The sequence below is a fragment of the Aricia agestis genome, chromosome 3, assembly GCF_905147365.1.
Source record: "Aricia agestis chromosome 3, ilAriAges1.1, whole genome shotgun sequence".
Lineage (NCBI taxonomy): Eukaryota > Metazoa > Arthropoda > Insecta > Lepidoptera > Lycaenidae > Aricia > Aricia agestis.
The window spans coordinates 15632346-15651867 of NC_056408.1; the positions used below are offsets into that span (position 1 = coordinate 15632346).

Here is a 19522-nt window from a genome sequence, read left to right on the forward strand (position 1 = left end):
CCTTGTAAAAATAAGTAAATTGTGTTTGCAGGCGGCAACATATTCCTAACGAACGAAGGTCACTGCCTCAAGCTGGGCGACTTCGGGTGCGCGGTGAAGATCCGCGCCAACACCACCGCGCCCGGCGAGCTGCAGGGATTCGTCGGGACGCAAGGTACCTACTTTACATCAGTGTTATTCAACCTGTGGGTCGCGATCTCCTGGTGGTTCGCAAAGCTTCTGTAGGTCGCCAGAGATCGAGAGAACTATTTCAGTAATAAAAATGTAGATAAAAAAGATTGATATATTAAGTAGGAACATTTTAACAATGTATCCTGCATTTTATTCATAAACTTGTGACATTGACAAGTGGGAGTTACTAGATAATATTATGTTCGTAACCTGAGCTACAAAGCGCGGGCGCGCACTAGCGGCCAGACCGCAGCGGCCATCGAAAGTATGGTGTGGCCGCTTGACAGCATGCGGCCAGGTGCGCGTGGTCTATGTCGGTTTCATACTAAGGTATCTTGATGGTCGCCCCGGCTTGGCCGCTAGTGCGCGCCCGGGCTAAGTGTTTCTAGTAATTTGTATTTTTTTTGTATTATTATCATTAATTTTATTTATAGCGTACATGGCGCCGGAGGTGTTCATGAAGTCGTCGGGTCACGGGCGCGCCGCCGACATCTGGTCGCTCGGCTGCGTCGTCACCGAGATGGCGAGCGGCAAGGTAATGTAGCCGTGTAGTTAAACTAGCGAGTCAATACCTGGATTGTTGATACATATTATTATAATATAATGACCAACTGAAGATTTAATGTAATCGAAAAAAGGTGTTTGATAAACGTGAAATCTCAAATTGGCAAACTAGTTTTTTTTTTACATAGACCCTAAGACCGTTGGTTATGTAAAAAAATCTATGTGTCCATGTTTTTTATAATCTTTTTTGGTACGAATAGTCGTAGTGCACTAATTGGGGTACCAGCTTTCAATGTTCAGTTACGGCCTAAACTACTGTACAAAGTGTTTGGAAATGACAGTTCAAAGGAAGACGTCAAATAACACCATAGTGTCTAAACACACTAGGCTGAATTACACCGGCGTAATTTCCGCCGCAAATGTCAAACGCATACAAAACGCGACGTAATAGTGTGTAACCCCTCGTATTCGGCCCGTATTTTGTATGCAATTTAAACGCGGCGGAATTTACGCCGGCGTAATTCAGCCTAATGTGTTTAGACCCATAAAGTTAATATACCTAACGGAATAGAGCAACAATCTCGAGCTGTTAAACGAAACCGAAATTGATTTACATCTGTGTGTAAAAATATGTGTACGTATAGTGTATACACTTACACAAGCATCTTTCTATGAGATTAAATTGTCAACGTGCCGATAATTGCCGACTGGACGTCAAAAAAAGAGTTCTACTGTCATGTATCACACGTCTCTTTTTACCACGCAGTGTTACTGATAGTGGCATCTCCCTTGCTCAAGCCTTTGTTTCTCTATTCCGCCAGGTATATTAACTTTATAAAGTACAGGTAGCGCCATCTGCCATGTTTATCTAAAACTTAACCGAACACTATACTGAAGTTAATCTCAAATATTTCCAGCGCCCGTTCTCGGAGTACGACAGCAACTATCAGATAATGTTCGTGGTGGGCATGGGCGACCGGCCGCGGATCCCGGAGTCGCTCTCGGACGAGGGGCAGGAGTTCTGCCGCCTGTGTCTGACGCACGCGCCGGAGCAGCGCCCGCGAGCGGAGGCACTTAGCCTACACCACTTCCTTATGGTGAGAATATTTTCAAGATAATATCAAGTCATGAACTCGTGACTAAAGGTTTTTTTCCGTCATGTTTATTATCGCTCGCGCGCGGATCTGGTTCGGTATCATTTCATAGACGTTTTTCCTGTCATTCGGTCGCGGCCGGGAATATGTGTATCCGCATGCGGATCAGATCCGCGCGCGATAACATGACAGAAAAAGAGCCCATAGTCATGATCTGTTGACTGGATTTGACATAACGCAATCAGTCCGCCATCTCAATATGAATCGATTTCTCAGATAGTAGCATGTTTTACTGTATGATGTCTGCAAAGTTGTTAGCGCAGGATACGTTTTTTTTTAATGAAATAAGGGGGCAAACGAGAAACGGATCACCTGATGGAAAGCAACTTCCGTCGCCCATGGACACTCGCAGCATCAGAAAAGCTGCAGGTGCGTTGCCGGCCTTTTAAGAGGGAATGGGGTAACAGGGGAGGGTAAGGATTGGAAGGGAAGGGAATAGAGGAGGGTAGGGAAGGGAAAAGGGTAGAGGTTTGGGCCTCCGGTAAACTCACTCACTCGGCGAAACACAGCGCAAGCGCTCTTTCACGCCGGTTTTCTGTGAGTCCGTGGTATTTCTCCGGCCGAGCCGGCCCATTCGTGCCGAAGCATGGCTCTCCCACGTCTAAAAACGTTTATTGCGAAAAACTTAAATAAAGAAGTTATCTGAGATAAAACTGTCTTATATGGCCTTTACCAGGGCTTCATCTGTTTTTTGGCCTAAGCGTGAATAGATAACAGATATACTGACAATTACAACGTTGAAATATTTTTCACTTCAAAATATAGTAACTAGTCATTCAGATGTCTTAATTAGGTCAAGTGGCTTATTATGTGCTTAGCCTATAAATACGAGAATAAGAGGCGCTAAAAGACTTCCGTCTTTTCTAATAAAATATTCACAGTGGATAAGTGATCAAACTTGCTGTCTATTTCAGGTAAAGTCAGATGATGAGTGCAACTGTCAACCGGGCTACCTAGTCACCTAAACTGCGATATGGATGTGCAGTGTGTACTAAAATAGTCTTAAAAGAGAGAACTAAGTAATATTGACAGGAATTGATGTAATCTTTTAACCGTGTATGATGTACACAAATAACCATGTTGTATGGTGTATTTTAACATTTCATGTTGTACACAAAGAATCATAGTGTATGTTGCATTTTAATTGTTTATTATCGTTTCATATGATGATATTTTCCGACTTATAAAGTACAAAGTACAAATAGATACTTCCCAAGCAGCAAATGGACGTGCTATAATGGTCGAGAGCACGTTCTTGTTTTCGCTTTAAGTTCTATAAAAGTTCTTAAAACAGTCGAGTAAAAGTGCTGTAAACGTTTACTCGACGCGAAAAAGGCGCAAATTATTCAGACTAAAGTCCTATTAAAGTGGAATAAGCGCTGAGTAAGCAACAAAAAGATGCTGTAAGATTTGAGTAAAAGTGGTAGAAAACACTAAAAGAGTTTTAAGAGTAACCAAAATGCGTATATAGGATATTTAGTTCAATAAACGCAATTGATTTGCTATTATACAGATAAAGTGTGCTATAATAGCAGACGAATTGCTTTTATTCTCCTTTTTAGTTCTATAACAGCGAATAGAATGCTTTTACTCGACAAATTAGTGCTGTAAAGAGTGCGAGCTTGTGTGCTACATAAATTTAATGTAAAAAAATTATAGTTATTAAACTACATCTCAATCCTTATTTATATTATCAAGTTTTTGAGAAATCAATATGTGATTATTTTTACTGTTCGTGTAGCTACTCCAAAACATCATGCGCAACAAGCTTTATTGATAAACCCAAAGGCATTTTTACATAAACATTCATGCGCTGCCTATTTTCTTAAATTTGAAGACTAATTAATATAATTAAATTTACTTAAAATATATTTTTTTACTGCCATTGTCCACATTGATAATCTAGTTGCAGTTACAGCTAACTTATTCCATTAAAAGTCGAGTAAGAGTGCTGGTCACCACATTTATAGCACAAGGTGTCGCCATGATAACAGGATTTAGGGTTCGCTTCGTAAATATCGTATAACAGCTCTTAATTACACTACAGCTCCTATACGAACGTTTTTAATTCTACTATAAGAGTTAGTCTGTAAGCGTGCAGTAACAGCAGCAATGTTGCCATAAGCAATTCGATTGCGTTTATAGAGCTTTTATAGAAACATAAAAGATAGCTGAGTAACGGCTGTATAAAAGCACCCAATTCAGCGAATCATCTATTCTACAGCTATTATACGACTGTTAGAGATCAAACGATCGAATAATGAGTATTTTAGCCATATTAATTCAGCATCTGCTAAAAGGTGGAGTAAAAGGGCTAAAACATAGTGCTGTAAACGTTTATTCGACGTCCTTAAAGCACACATTAGCAAATATTGCCAAATAGTCGAGATAACCGCTATTATACGATAAATAGGTGTTTTATGAACGGTTACCCGGCTCTTATACGATTAAAGGCTGAGTAAAAAAATCCTTATTCGACTGTTTTGCTGCTTGGGTTGTTGGTCTTCGTTCCAAAGTCTGCAACAAACTGCTAATAATTTGGTAGATTTGTTCTTTGTCAAGTTGCAGAATTTATTCAATGAATGTAAAATGTATATTATGTAAGTCGCAGCTTTTTCATTGTAATAATAATTATTGTCAATGACTTCAAAATGTGTATTGTAATGTATAATAATTATTTTTGTAGAAAAAATGTGTATAAAAAACTGTATTGAAATCTACTTACGAATGCATTGTAGTCATTATAGTACAATTATTTAGTATTAAATTGAAGAAAATTTTTGTATACGAAAATAAAATTGTGATTACAAAATTAAAAAAATATGTTGTAGCGAATGCTATTTTTTATGAATTTGTTGAATAATGTGATGTCTCAAATTATTATGAAAATCCTACTTAAAATAGGTGATCCTTTTTAATGAATTTATCACATATACCTAATTATTATACAATAATATTAGATGAATTGAAACTTTTTAGAAGTATTATAATAATAATCTTTCTTGCAGCTAAGTGAATGTTGCTTTTGTAGAAATGTGCCATTGTTGTCTTGTGTGTAAATAAAATAAAAGTATTGAAGACATGAGTGGGAGAAGTGGGTAAGTAACAACTAACAATCTGAAATCTGTCGTCTTTTTGCATGAAAAGCTTTAGAACCGGGAAAGTGATTTGAAATAAAAAAAATGGATTCTATGTAAAGCTAGATATATAGCCAGATGATGAAGTAGGTAAGTTACAAGGTTTGTTCAAATTATAATGGAAACAATTTGTAATTGCTCTTTTGTTAGTATAAAGTTAATATACCTAAACCGAAATAGATTTACATCTGTGTGTAAAAATGTGTACGTATACACTTACACAAGCATGATTGAACATGAATTCTATGAGATTAAATTGTCAACGTGCCGATAAGTGCCGACTGGACGTCAAAAAAGACTGTGGCGCAGCATATAAGTAATCGCCTCTTTCAAATGAAATATACACCCTTGTAAATTATTGTGGGGAAAGTAATATCGATAGTAAAATCTTCCCATATTCCCCATTTTGTTAAAAAAAAAACTGTTTTGTAACAAAGAAAAATTTTAATGAAATTGTTTAAGTATTACATTATAATTTTGACTATGAATTGTAAATATTACTTATGTATTATTGTTGTTTTACCGTATGGAAATATACAAGTTGTATCGTTTAATGGCTATTTAATTATTTATTACTTACCTTAGATTTTTTTTAATATTGGTTTAAAATTTGAAATGACACAAAAGTCTTTGAGATCTAATGAAATAATGTTTTGTTGTAACGAGATGTGTGTATAAAAACTTTAAGAATAGTTTAAGAATAAAAAAATCGGTACCAAGATTTTCTTCAGTTAATATGAATGAGCAAACAACAACAATAAACAAGGCTTAAGAAATGAAACAACATTTTATTGAATATTTATTAATAGCAACATTGAATTGACATACAGAATAAATATTAACCGGTGAAACCTAGACTCTACGAATGGTTTGTTCAACAGTTCAACACACACGAACACTGTAGTTCGTAAATTTGCTCATAATATTAATAATGATTCGATTTGAGTTTTACATTAACAGACTTATCTACTGATATGTATACGTTACATTTCACAAATAGTGAAGTCTTTGACACAGAATAAGTGTATCTACCGTCACTACATAGAACGTACCAAAGTATCAGTTATGACAAACAAAATTTCAAATTGTGTAAGTACATCTAAAAATTTATCTATAAACTTAGAAGACAACCGACAACGTAACAATTATATATTTTTTATATTAAATAACGACCAGAGCTTTTAAGCGTGTTATAAAAGCGCCAATAGGTGCTTAAACGAAGATAATAAACAATATTAAGTATATCATATTAAATATTCGATTCGATCGATAGATAATTTTTAAAACCACTCTAAACATCTTGATTTCATAAATATCCCAAACATTTAATGATAACATTTTACTAATCTCTAACATCCATAATTTTTTTTTAAATTTTGACTAATATTTAACGTACATAAATGTTCTACTTAGTGAGAACAATATACCTATTTTACAATACACTGAAATGATTATTTAATAGGTATTTTTAATACTGGTACTTAGTGCATATGGAACATGGGTAATTACTATAAGCTGACACTAAGGTGTGTGGTAGGTACAGCAACAATATTCTTATCTAATTGTTATTATTTTCTATAGTTTTGCACATTTATAACATACTTAGTACATAAACACTATACAGTGCATTCCTTCAATTGAAAACTAAAGATAAAGGAAAACCTATCCTAAGTTCTTAAATCATATTTTATACAGAAAATTCTAGTACCTACATCAATTTGACGTATGGTTTTGCTTTGTGTAATTAGTAATGTGTTGAAAAGAATCATAGAGCAAATTAATACATCGGATAAGAATTACATTGTAATATTACAATATTCTTATCCGATGTATTAATTTGCTCTATGATTAATTTTAATAATTAATTTTAAACATTTAATATTAAACATTCTTAGAATTCAAGGTATTTTGTCAAACCTGAGACCAAATAAAAAATAGACGTTATTTGGTCTAAGACTTGGATCTAGCTTACAACCTAACAACATAAATACTAAGTATTCCTTAAAGTTAATCTTTGATATGTTTTTGATATTCCTGGCCATGCTGTACATGACAGTCTCATAACGATATGTTTAAGTTTCCTTAAACTAAATCTACTTACTCCTAAAACCTACCTATAGGTAGGGGTAGAATATTTTTTACTTATAAAAATTTTATCTAGTGCACAAACAGCAGGTTTAAGTACTAATAAAAACCTCAAGTTCTAACTTCTAAAACAATCTCAAATTTTCAAAAAAAAATTAAAAAGATATATTATAATTTATAACAATTTATAGAACTTTTTATAACAAAGGCTTAAGTTGTTTAAGCGCAGATTGTGAGGTTCAGAAACTGCAGGAAGTACCGTAAATTCAACATAGAAATAAATAAATGGCCAAGAGCGAGTCGGACTTGCCCACTGTACGTTCCGCACCTCGTAGTTTCACAAGAGTTGTAATTTCGACACCCTCTACAATGAGATCCCCAATTTTATATGATTTCTATTTTTATTGTACTTGTAGATAGATAGATAGACCGAAGATATGAGAACGACGGCGTTTTTAGGAGCAAACAATGGTTCCTAGATCGAAGTTGGTAGAAAGAGAGTAGATAGAGATTGACGGATGGACAGTAAAGTTATATTTTTTTTGTTTTTGAGGTACGGAACCCTAAAAATATAATTTATAATGAGATTCATGTCATCAGTAATTTATAATAATAATATTTAATTATGACAGAATTCGTTTGTCAAGCTATAAGGGTAATTAAAGTTAACGATAGTAGGTAGGTATACTAATATTTTTAAAATACGTCGACGTGTAAGTCACTATTTCTACCAAAGAGAAGCGTGATCGCTCTCTGTCTATATATAATTTTATTTACAAATCTACTATTTTGTTATCACCACAGCATTGATATCAGAGGCAACTTACCGTCTAAATTACTGTCTATCATGGACGTAGCCAGTAGGCATAGTCAATTATATTATAGAACATAATATTTTAACCCGGAATTATTAATTTTTAATTCAATACAGTTTTTTGTTTTTCAATCTACAGAAAAAATCTTGGCTACGCTTGTGCTACGTGCTACCAACTATATTTATAGTTTTTAAGAACTTTTTAATTTTCAATGGGCACCTTTAACTTCTACCCATGAAGAAAAAATAGCAGGTACATATCACATATCTACTTAGGTAGGACAGTATTTTAAGTCTCAATATTGAATAAGTAAGTAATAATTTTCAAAAAGGTTATGGTAACAGTCGCCAATAAAACTGTTTTATATTAATTAATAACTACATTGCCTTATTCCCACATAAGTATAACTTTATACTCATACTCATGGCAACTTATCTATTACAAACACACACACACACAGAGACTTAGGTTAGTTAAATTAATTAAATTCTGCCTATCGTTGAGATTCTGAAAAGTTTTGAAACTATTCGAGCAAAAAATTCTGTCGACACAGCCTATACCTTATTATAAGTTGTTAAATCGCATGCAATAAATCTATAGAGTTAGATTATGGATTTCAGTATAGATATTGAAATCCATAATAATAAAGACTTATGTCTACTTCCCAAGGTTTTTCTCCAACAAGAGTTTCAGCGAACCAATTCACCACATGTACCAAAGTGCCAATAGTTTTAGTAATAACAATAATATTTTTAATCTTACATCCTATTTCATACCTAGTGCATATTCATGTAAACACCGAGATCCATAAACTCTATAACTAACATTGATATGTATCGTACCTAACATCACTCGCAAATGTATGTGCGTATAAAATAACTATGATATATTATGTATAATGTATATTGCATACTTAAGTATATTTCATTTAAAACAATTGACTAGTTACTAAATGTAAATTGAGATCATAAATTTTCATACTATAAGTAGTATACGTAATAGATGCTGCGCGTCTTCTCCATCGGAATTGGGTCTTACGGAATAAATAAAATAATACTGACGATTTTGCTGATTAGTTTGTTACACTGTACAGCACTATAATTTGATTTATTAAAACATCAACATTATATATATATATATATATATATATATATATATATATATATATATATATATATATATATATATATATATATATATATATATATATATATATATATAACCTTCTTTTTGCAAGGCATTTAGAAAATACTAAAATAAGGCCCGATTCGGATTTCAGATGCAGGTGAAGCGCAGCGTTATCTATTACTTGAAATACTTAACGCAAAACCTTAAACTTTCATTCTCACAGTGTTCATACCTGTATTTCATCACCCAAAAAACTTTTTAAGCCACTGTTATACAGTGACAAATAAATATATTATTTTAAAATATAACAGCAATTAATACATTAAAAAGTAACAATAGAAAGATACCTTGATATATTTTTTTTTCAAATTCAATATATCCGCTAAAATATATTATACCTTCATATAAATATTCATACAAACAGCTTATATCTTGTAAATTCATAAAAGTATCTTCATTCATATCCCTTAACAGTAAAATAACTTGAGACGTTAGGAACATTTAGCCTGTTAATTTTCGACTTTGCGGTTCTGATTCTGAAACATTAATTTCATGGAGTTGAGGGCTTCCTCGAGGGACTGCTGGAAGTCTTCTGTGCTGGTGATGTTGGATGAGGTGAAAGAGGATATGCAGAAGATGACGGAGTCCTTCTTTGGGTTGTAGGAGCAGCCGTACCCATCTGGGACCACCGCGCCGTAACCCATGAAGGTTCCGTCAACGGTTGTTGCTACCTGCGGGTTGAGATTACCAAGATATTATGATTTATTCTAGGCTAAAAAAAATTATTGTACCTAGTAGTTCCGTGCAAAACATTAAAAATACTAATTGCTATTAGCTATATAAGTAGTTCTTGCAATATACGAGCGCGCGTAGCCTTTATTTGTAGTTGTAATTGTAAACAGACATTTTCGTTAGTGTGCGTACCTGACAGAGCAGTCAGTAGCGAGCGAGCCATGTACGTGTGTATAGATCACTCACACAACTAAGGGCGCCACGTGCTCGTAGATTGCAAGATGAGATTGTATTCTGTAATAGCATTTTATCAGGGCGAGCGAAGCGAGCCCTAGTATATCCCACAACCTTTACATTTTGTGGTACACTTTACGGAAAAACTATCACGTCTATTGATTTGTGCTTTAACATAGTAATATTTATTTATATGTAGATATTGTGTTATCATCAGTCAGCTAAGGTGTGACGACGTGAGCCCTTACAAAGCTCGGCTTTTAGCTAGTAACTATAAATTAGTGTATTCCGTCATTTTGCGTGTCCGGGTGGTTAGGTCTGAATTTCAAAATGTACTGATCTACATAACGTACGACTTCCAAAAGAACTTTTCCCAAAATGACTGATATTCTATAGGTCTTTATTATTAAAATGTCGGAAATCAATAAAGTCTAACACAAGGGTACATTCAGCTCTATCTTATCTTATCTTATATCTTTAAACGAGCAATTCTTGTATATATATATATATTTGGAATCTCGGAATCGGCTCCAACGATTTTCATGAAATTTAGTATATAGGGGGTTTCGGGGGCGATAAATCGATCTAGCAAGGAATCATTTTTAGAAAATGTCATTTTCACCAAATACCGAGCGAAGCTCGGTCAAATAGCTAGTTATCTATTAACTCACGAAAATTAAACATTCGACCTCGGAATAATTCGCGTAGAGCTGAAAAATTGTAGAGACGTTAATTAGTAATTACAGCATTACAAATACATCCTCAAAAGTCCCCGGCGATCCTCCTTGTGCCAAAAATTTTATTCAAGGCCAAAGGTATGAAAATGAAGTTTTTTTCCCGTTTTTCTTTCAAATGATGCATTCTATCATAGAAATAAGGAAAACAAGATTGTAGATCGTAGAATTCTCTACAAAAAATATCGTGACACTTTTTCTACGGCTTACCATTCCTTATGAAAGACGCGTTAAAATTTAGGAAAATCGTATCTATGAACTTAGAAGTTCTTTTTGAAGTACGTACGTTATGTAGATCCTGACCTAACCATCCGCACACCATTTTGCAAGCAAAAGGAAATTCCGCTTGCTTCGATTTACCGCTACCGCTTCTTCCCAATACAGTATGGCTACATTACACCTATGTGAAGTTAGCAACCGAGTTGAAGGTAAATGATTTTTATATATGTCATTCGATTGTACCCGGAGTGTACCCGATTGTACCGCAATTAAAATCGTTTGTACCTCAATAGGGTAGAAATGGGGGGGTGGTAAAATTTGCTTAGCAACCGACATAAAGATACCGGAATTTCAATGATGCCATCTGGAAGAGTATCGTTTGTACCGGATTGTACCCGTTTTTAAAGTTTATTTTTTTTTTATTACGAAAAAAAAACAAAAAAAAAAAATTCCCTAAAAAAAAGGCTTTGTATGGAGTAGAAGGAAAGAAAGTATAAAAAGCAGTTCAAATGTGTAAAAGAAGTTATTTTTTGAGGTATATTCGTTCGGTCTTGACGAATTTTCCAATATCTTACTATAAAAGTCGGAGTTATATTTTGCAGCTTTTGTCGTTTGTACCTCGCCAAAACAGAAAGATTATAAAAGAAGATACTATTCACTTTAAATTCACACAAACTTTTTGAGTTACAAACGATTTTTCATATAGTAACAACGTCAGAAATCGATCGGTCTTGACGAATTTTCCTATAACTTACTATAAAACATTGAGTTAAATTTTGCAACTTTTATCGTTTGTACCTCGCCAAAATTGAAAGATTATAAAAGAAGATACTATTCACTTCATACTTAAACAAAAAAAAATGAGGTACATACGATTTTTCATATAGTAACAACGTCAGAGATTCTATCGGTCTTGACGAAATTTCTTACATCTAACTATAAAACTCGGAGTTAAATTTTGCAACTGTTATCGTTTGTACCTCGCCAAAACTGAAAACTTATTAAAGAAGATACTATTTACTTCATATTCGATCAAAATTTTTTGAGGCACAAACGAGTTTTCATATAGTAACAACGTCAGAGATTCGATCGGTCTTGACGAATTTTCCAATATCTTACTATAAAACTCGGAGTCAAATTTTGCAACTTTTATCGTTTGTACCTCGTCAAAACCGAAAGATTATAAAAGAAGATTCTATTCACTTCATAATAACAAAAAAAAATTATAGGTAAAAACGATTTTTCATATAGTAACAACGTCAGAGATTCTATCGGTCTTGACGACATTTCGAATAACTTACTATAAAACTCGGAGTCAAATTTTGCAACTTTTATAGTTTGTACCTCGCCAAAACTGAAAGATTATAAAAGAAGATACTATTCACTTCATATTTACACAAAAAAATTTGAGGTACAAACGATTTTTCATATAGTAACAACGTCAGAGATGCGATCGGTCTTGACGAATTTTCGAATATCTTACTATAAAACTCGGAGTCATATTTTGCAACTTCTATCGTTTGTACCTCGCGAAAACTGAAAGATTATAAAAGAAGATTCTATTTACTTCATATTAACAAAAAAAAATTATAGGTAAAAACGATTTTTCATATAGTAACAACGTCAGAGATTCTATCGGTCTTGACGACATTTCGAATACCTCACTATAAAACTCGGAGTCAAATTTTGCAACTTTTATCGTTTGTACCTCGCCAAAACCGAAAGATTATAAAAGAAGATACTATTCACTTCATATTTAAACAAAAAAAAATTGAGGTACAAACGATTTTTCATATAGTAACAACGTCAGAGATGCGATCGGTCTTGACGAATTTTCGAATATCTTACTATAAAACTCGGAGTCATATTTTGCAACTTCTATCGTTTGTACCTCGCGAAAACCGAAAGATTATAAAAGAAGATACTATTTACTTCATATTCACTCAAAATTTTTTGAGGCACAAACGAGTTTTCATATAGTAACAACGTCAGAGAATTTTCGAATATCTTACTATAAAACTCGGAGTCAAATTTTGCAACTTTTATCGTTTGTACCTCGCCAAAATTTAAAGATTATAAAAGAAAATACTATTCACTTCATATTCACTCAAGAAATTGTGAGGTACAAACGATTTTTCATATAGTAACAACGTCAGAGATTCTATCGGTCTTGACGAAATTTCTTACATCTGACTATAAAACTCGGAGTAAAATTTTGCAATTTTTATCGTTTGTACCTCGCCAAAACCGAAAGATTACAAAAGAAGATACTATTCACTTTATATTCACTCAAAATTTTTTGAGGTACAAACGATTTTTCATATAGTAACAACGTCAGAGATTCGATCGGTCTTGACGAATTTTCCAATATCTTACTATAAAACTAAGAGTTAAATTTTGCAACTTCTATCGTTTGTACCTCGCGAAAACTGAAAGATTGTAAAAGAAGATTCTATTTACTTCATATTAACAAAAAAAAAATAGGTAAAAACGATTTTTCATACAGTAACAACGTCAGAGATTCTATCGGTCTTGACGACATTTCGAATATCTTACTCTAAAACTCGGAGTCAAATTTTGCAACTTTTATCGTTTGTACCTTGCCAAAACTGAAAGATTATAAAAGAAGATACTATTCACTTCATATTTATCCAAAAAAATTTAAGGTACAAACGATTTTTCATATAGTAACAACGTCAGAGATGCGATCGGTCTTGACGAATTTTCGAATATCTTACTATAAAACTCGGAGTCATATTTTGCAACTTCTATCGTTTGTACCTCGCGAAAACTGAAAGATTATAAAAGAAGATTCTATTTACTTCATACTAACAAAAAAAATTATAGGTAAAAACGATTTTTCATATAGTAACAACGTCAGAGATTCTATCGGTCTTGACGACATTTCGAATACCTTACTATAAAACTCGGAGTCAAATTTTGCAACTTTTATCGTTTGTACCTCGCCAAAACCGAAAGATTATAAAAGAAGATACTATTCACTTCATATTTACACAAAAAAATTTGAGGTACAAACGATTTTTCATATAGTAACAACGTCAGAGATTCTATCGGTCTTGACGAAATTTCTTACATCTAACTATAAAACTCGGAGTTAAATTTTGCAACTGTTATCGTTTGTACCTCGCCAAAACTGAAAACTTATTAAAGAAGATACTATTTACTTCATATTCGATCAAAATTTTTTGAGGCACAAATGAGTTTTCATATAGTAACAACGTCAGAGATTCGATCGGTCTTGACGAATTTTCCAATATCTTACTATAAAACTCGGAGTCAAATTTTGCAACTTTTATCGTTTGTACCTCGTCAAAACCGAAAGATTATAAAAGAAGATTCTATTCACTTCATAATAACAAAAAAAAATTATAGGTAAAAACGATTTTTCATATAGTAACAACGTCAGAGATTCTATCGGTCTTGACGACATTTCGAATAACTTACTATAAAACTCGGAGTCAAATTTTGCAACTTTTATAGTTTGTACCTCGCCAAAACTGAAAGATTATAAAAGAAGATACTATTCACTTCATATTTACACAAAAAAATTTGAGGTACAAACGATTTTTCATATAGTAACAACGTCAGAGATTCTATCGGTCTTGACGAAATTTCTTACATCTGACTATAAAACTCGGAGTAAAATTTTGCAATTTTTATCGTTTGTACCTCGCCAAAACCGAAAGATTACAAAAGAAGATACTATTCACTTTATATTCACTCAAAATTTTTTGAGGTACAAACGATTTTTCATATAGTAACAACGTCAGAGATTCGATCGGTCTTGACGAATTTTCCAATATCTTACTATAAAACTAAGAGTTAAATTTTGCAACTTCTATCGTTTGTACCTCGCGAAAACTGAAAGATTGTAAAAGAAGATTCTATTTACTTCATATTAACAAAAAAAAAATAGGTAAAAACGATTTTTCATATAGTAACAACGTCAGAGATTCTATCGGTCTTGACGACATTTCGAATATCTTACTCTAAAACTCGGAGTCAAATTTTGCAACTTTTATCGTTTGTACCTCGCCAAAACCGAAAGATTACAAAAAAAGATTATATTCACTTCATATTCACATAAAAAATTTTGAGGTACAAACGATTTTTCATATAGTAACAACGTCAGAGATTCTATCAGTCTTGACGACATTTCGAATATCTTACTATAAAACTCGGAGTCAAATTTTGCAACTTTTATCGTTTGTACCTCGCCAAAACCGAAAGATTACAAAAAAAGATACTATTCACTTCATATTCACTCAAAATTTTTTGAGGTACAAACGATTTTTCATATAGTAACAACGTCAGAGATTCGATCGGTCTTGACGAATTTTCGAATATCTTAACTATAAAACTCGGAGTCATATTTTGCAACTTTTATCGTTTGTACCTCGCCAAAACCGAAAGATTATAAAAGAAGATATAATTCACTTCATATTTATATAAAAAATTTTGAGGTACAAACGATTTTTCATATAGTAACAACGTCAGAGATTCGATCGGTCTTGACGAATTTTCGAATATCTTACTCTAAAACTCGGAGTCAAATTTTGCAACTTTTATCGTTTGTACCTAGCCAAAACCGAAAGATTATAAAAGAAAATACTATTCACTTCATATTTGAACAAAAAAAAGTGAGGTACATACGATTTTTCATATAGTAACAACGTCGGAGATTCGATCGGTCTTGACGACATTTCGAATATCTTACTACAAAACTCGGAGACATATTTTGCAACTTTTATCGTTTATACCTCAAAAAATTTTGAGTGAATATGAAGTGAATAGTATCTTCTTTAATAATTTTTCTGTTTTGGCGAGGTACAAACGACAAAAGTTGCAAAATTTGACTCCGAGTTTTAGAGTAAGATATTCGAAAATTCGTCAAGACCGATCGAATCTCTGACGTTGTAACTATATGAAAAATCGTTTGTACCTCAAAATTTTTTATATAAATATGAAGTGAATAATATCTTCTTTTATAATCTTTCGGTTTTGGCGAGGTACAAACGATAAAAGTTGCAAAATATGTCTCTGAGATTTGTAGTAAGATATTCGAAATGTCGTCAAGACCGATAGAATCTCTGACGTTGTTACTATATGAAAAATCGTTTGTACCTCAAAATTTTTTATGTGAATATGAAGTGAATAGAATCTTCTTTTATAATCTTTCGGTTTTGGCGAGGTACAAACGATAAAAGTTGCAAAATTTGACTCCGAGTTTTATAGTAAGATATTCGAAAATTCGTCAAGATCGATCGAATCTCCGACGTTGTTACTATATGAAAAATCGTTTTTACCTCAAATTTTTTTGAGTAAATATGAAGGGAATAGTATTTTCTTTTATAATCTTTCGGTTTTGGCGAGGTACAAAGGATAAAAGTTGCAAAATTTGACTCCGAGTTTTATAGTAAGATATTCGAAAATTCATCAAGACCGATCGAATCTCTGACGTTGTTACTAAATGAAAAATCGTTTGTACCTCAAATTTTTATATATATATAAGAAGTGAATAATATCTTCTTTATAATCTTTCGGTTTTGGCGAGATACAAACGATAAAAGTTGCAAAATTTGATTTCGAGTTTTATAGTAAGATATTTGAAAATTCGTCAAGACCAATTGAATCTCTGACGTTGTTACTATATGAAAAATCGTTTGTACCTCAAAATTTTTTATATAAATATGAAGTGAATAATATCTACTTTTATAATCTTTCGGTTTTGGCGAGGTACAAACGATAAAAGTTGCAAAATTTGACTCCGAGTTTTATAGTAAGATATTCGAAAATTCGTCAAGACCGATCGAATCTCTGACGTTGTTACTATATGAAAAATCGTTTGTACCTCAAAAAATTTTGAGTGAATATGAAGTGAATAGTATCTTCTTTAATAATTTTTCTGTTTTTGCGAGGTACAAACGACAAAAGTTGCAAAATTTGACTCCGAGTTTTATAGTAAGATATTCGAAAATTCGTCAAGACCGATCGAATCTCTGACGTTGTTACTATATGAAAAATCGTTTGTACCTCAATTTTTTTTTTGGAAATTTGAAGTGAATAGTATTTTCTTTTATAATCTTTCGGTTTTGACGCGGTACAAACGATAAAAGTTGCAAAATTTGACTCCGAGTTTTATAGTAAGATATTCGAAAATTCGTCAAGACCGATCGAATCTCTGACGTTGTAACTATATGAAAAATCGTTTGTACCTCAAATTTTTTTGTGTAAATATAAAGTGAATAGTATCTTCTTTTATAATCTTTCGGTTTTGACGAGGTACAAACGATAAAAGTTGCAAAATTTGACTCCGAGTTTTATAGTAAGATATTCGAAAATTCGTCAAGACCGATCGAATCTCTGACGTTGTAACTATATGAAAAATCGTTTGTACCTCAAATTTTTTTGTATAAATATAAAGTGAATAGTATCTTCTTTTATAATCTTTCGGTTTTGGCGAGGTTCAAATGATAAAAGTTGCAAAATATGACTCCGAGTTTTGTAGTAAGATATTCGAAAATTCGTCAAGACCGATCGAATCTCTGACGTTGTTACTATATGAAAAATCGTTTGTACCTCAAATTTTTTATGTTAATATGAAGTGAATAGTATCTTCTTTATTAATTTTTCTGTTTTGGTGAGGTACAAACGACAAAAGTAGCAAAATTTCACTCCGAGTTTTATAGTAAGATATTCGAAAATTCGTCAAGACCGATCGAATCTCTGACGTTGTTACTAAATGAAAAATCGTTTGTACCTCAAAATTTTTTGTGTGAATATGAAGTGAATAGAATCTTCTTTTATAATCTTTCGGTTTTGGCGAGGTACAAACGATAAAAATTGCAAAATTTAACTCCGAGTTTTATAGTTAGATGTAAGAAATTTCGTCAAGACCGATATAATCTCTGACGTTGTTATTATATGAAAAATCGTTTGTACCTCACAATTTTTTGGGTGAATATGAAGTGAATAGTGTCTTCTTTTATAATCTTTCAATTTTGGCGAGGTACAAACGATAAAAGTTGCAAAATTTAACTCTGACTTTTATAGTAAGATATTGGAAAATTCGGCAAGACCGATCGAATTTCTGACGTTGTTACTATATGAAAAATCGTTTGTACCTTAAAAAATTTTATGTTAAAATAAAGTGAATAGTATCTTCTTTAATAATCTTTCTGTTTTGGCGAGGTACAAACGATAAAAGTTGCAAAATTGAACTCAAAGTTTTATAGTAAGTTATAGGAAAATTCGTCAAGACCGATCGAATTTCTGACGTTGTTACTATATGAAAAATCGTTTGCACCTCAAAAAATTTTGTGTGAATTTAAAGTGAATAGTATCTTCTTTTAAAATCTTTCTGTTTTGGCGAGGTACAAACGACAAAAAAACTGCAAAATATAACTCCGACTTTTATAGTAAGATATTGGAAAATTCGTCAAGACCGAACGAATCTACCTCAAAAAATAACTTCTTTTACACATTTGAACTGCTTTATATACTTTCTTTCCTTCTACTCCATACAAAGCCTTATTATTAGGGATTTTTTTTTTTTTGTTTTTTTTTTCGTAAAATAAAAAAAAATTAACTTTAAAAACGGTAAAATCCGGTACAAACGATACTCTTCCAGATGGCATCATTGAAATTCCGGTATCTTTATGTCGGTTGCTAAGCAAATTTTACCACCCCCCCATTTCTACCCTATTGAGGTACAAACGATTTTAATTGCGGTACAATCGGGTACACTCCGGGTACAATCGAATGACATATATAAAAATCATTTACCTTGAACTTGGTTGCTAACTTCACATAGGTCTACTTCTCTATGCTTGGGACAACGTGTCGTTCAACAATATTTTTTTTTTATAAAAAGTCCAGTAAATACGAAGTCTATTCATCACAAACAACTAAATCCCAGTGCCGAATTTATGTTTTTTATGAGAGTAGGCCACTTTATTTCTGCCGCCCTACCTGTACCTATATACCTAATATATATTATGGTCTCTATGGCCGCTGCCGCCCCCTTGGGATGTTGCCGCCCCTAGGCCGTGGCCTATAACGGCCTATTTATAAATCCGGGGTTGCAGAATCCTCATTATTTCCATAAACAGATGTTCTCACATACCTGACTAGTGCTCAGCTTGAACTGTATCATCTGCCCATAGGTAGGGTCCGTGAAGAGCGGTGGCAGCTCGCCGTAGTGCTCCCGAGCGGCCTCGCGCAGCCCTAGCAGGTGGTTGTCGATGCCGTGACCCAGGATGTTCGCCTCCATGATTGCCGTCTGCTTCCGAGCTGCTTCTTGGAACAGCTCCAGTTTCTTCTGTGAAGTGTAAAGAGGATTTATGAATTTGTATCACAAAATGGACGTCTTTAGGCTTCAATAATAATCTGGTATGTTGATTTGAAATTCATTAGTAGGAAGAATAAAACTTACAATCTTTGGAAGAGCATTTTATATTGTCTTTGTAGTATTCCCCTTTGGAGCTCCTATCTTATTTATAATTTTCAGCACAACTCCTTTGCAACGTATCGCGAATGCTGTCTCTAAGTTTTTACTCTACCTTTTCTTCCGATACTATCTCTAGCAA

The 19522-nt window shown here is 33.1% G+C and overlaps 2 protein-coding genes across 6 annotated transcripts in view; one reads left to right on the plus strand and one right to left on the minus strand.

Annotated features, from left to right (window-relative positions):
* LOC121740198 overlaps window positions 1-3034 on the plus strand; it is a 50239-nt gene extending 47205 nt beyond the window's left edge. For all 5 annotated transcript variants that reach the window (XM_042132830.1, XM_042132832.1, XM_042132834.1 and 2 more), the window contains 4 exons: window positions 32-154; window positions 606-706; window positions 1593-1772; window positions 2744-3034. In XM_042132830.1, the coding sequence (XP_041988764.1) occupies window positions 32-154; window positions 606-706; window positions 1593-1772; window positions 2744-2794 (455 nt within the window). In that variant the 3' untranslated portion in view covers window positions 2795-3034. The remainder of the gene's footprint in view (window positions 1-31; window positions 155-605; window positions 707-1592; window positions 1773-2743) is intronic.
* Window positions 3035-9361: 6327 nt separating this feature from the next.
* The window catches only part of LOC121740204 (vesicular acetylcholine transporter-like), an 89367-nt gene continuing 79206 nt past the window's right edge, over window positions 9362-19522 (minus strand). The window contains exons 11-12 of the mRNA XM_042132841.1: window positions 19060-19254; window positions 9362-9725 (exon numbers count right to left, since the gene is read on the minus strand). Coding sequence (XP_041988775.1) covers window positions 9504-9725; window positions 19060-19254 — 417 coding nt within the window. The 3' untranslated portion in view covers window positions 9362-9503. The remainder of the gene's footprint in view (window positions 9726-19059; window positions 19255-19522) is intronic.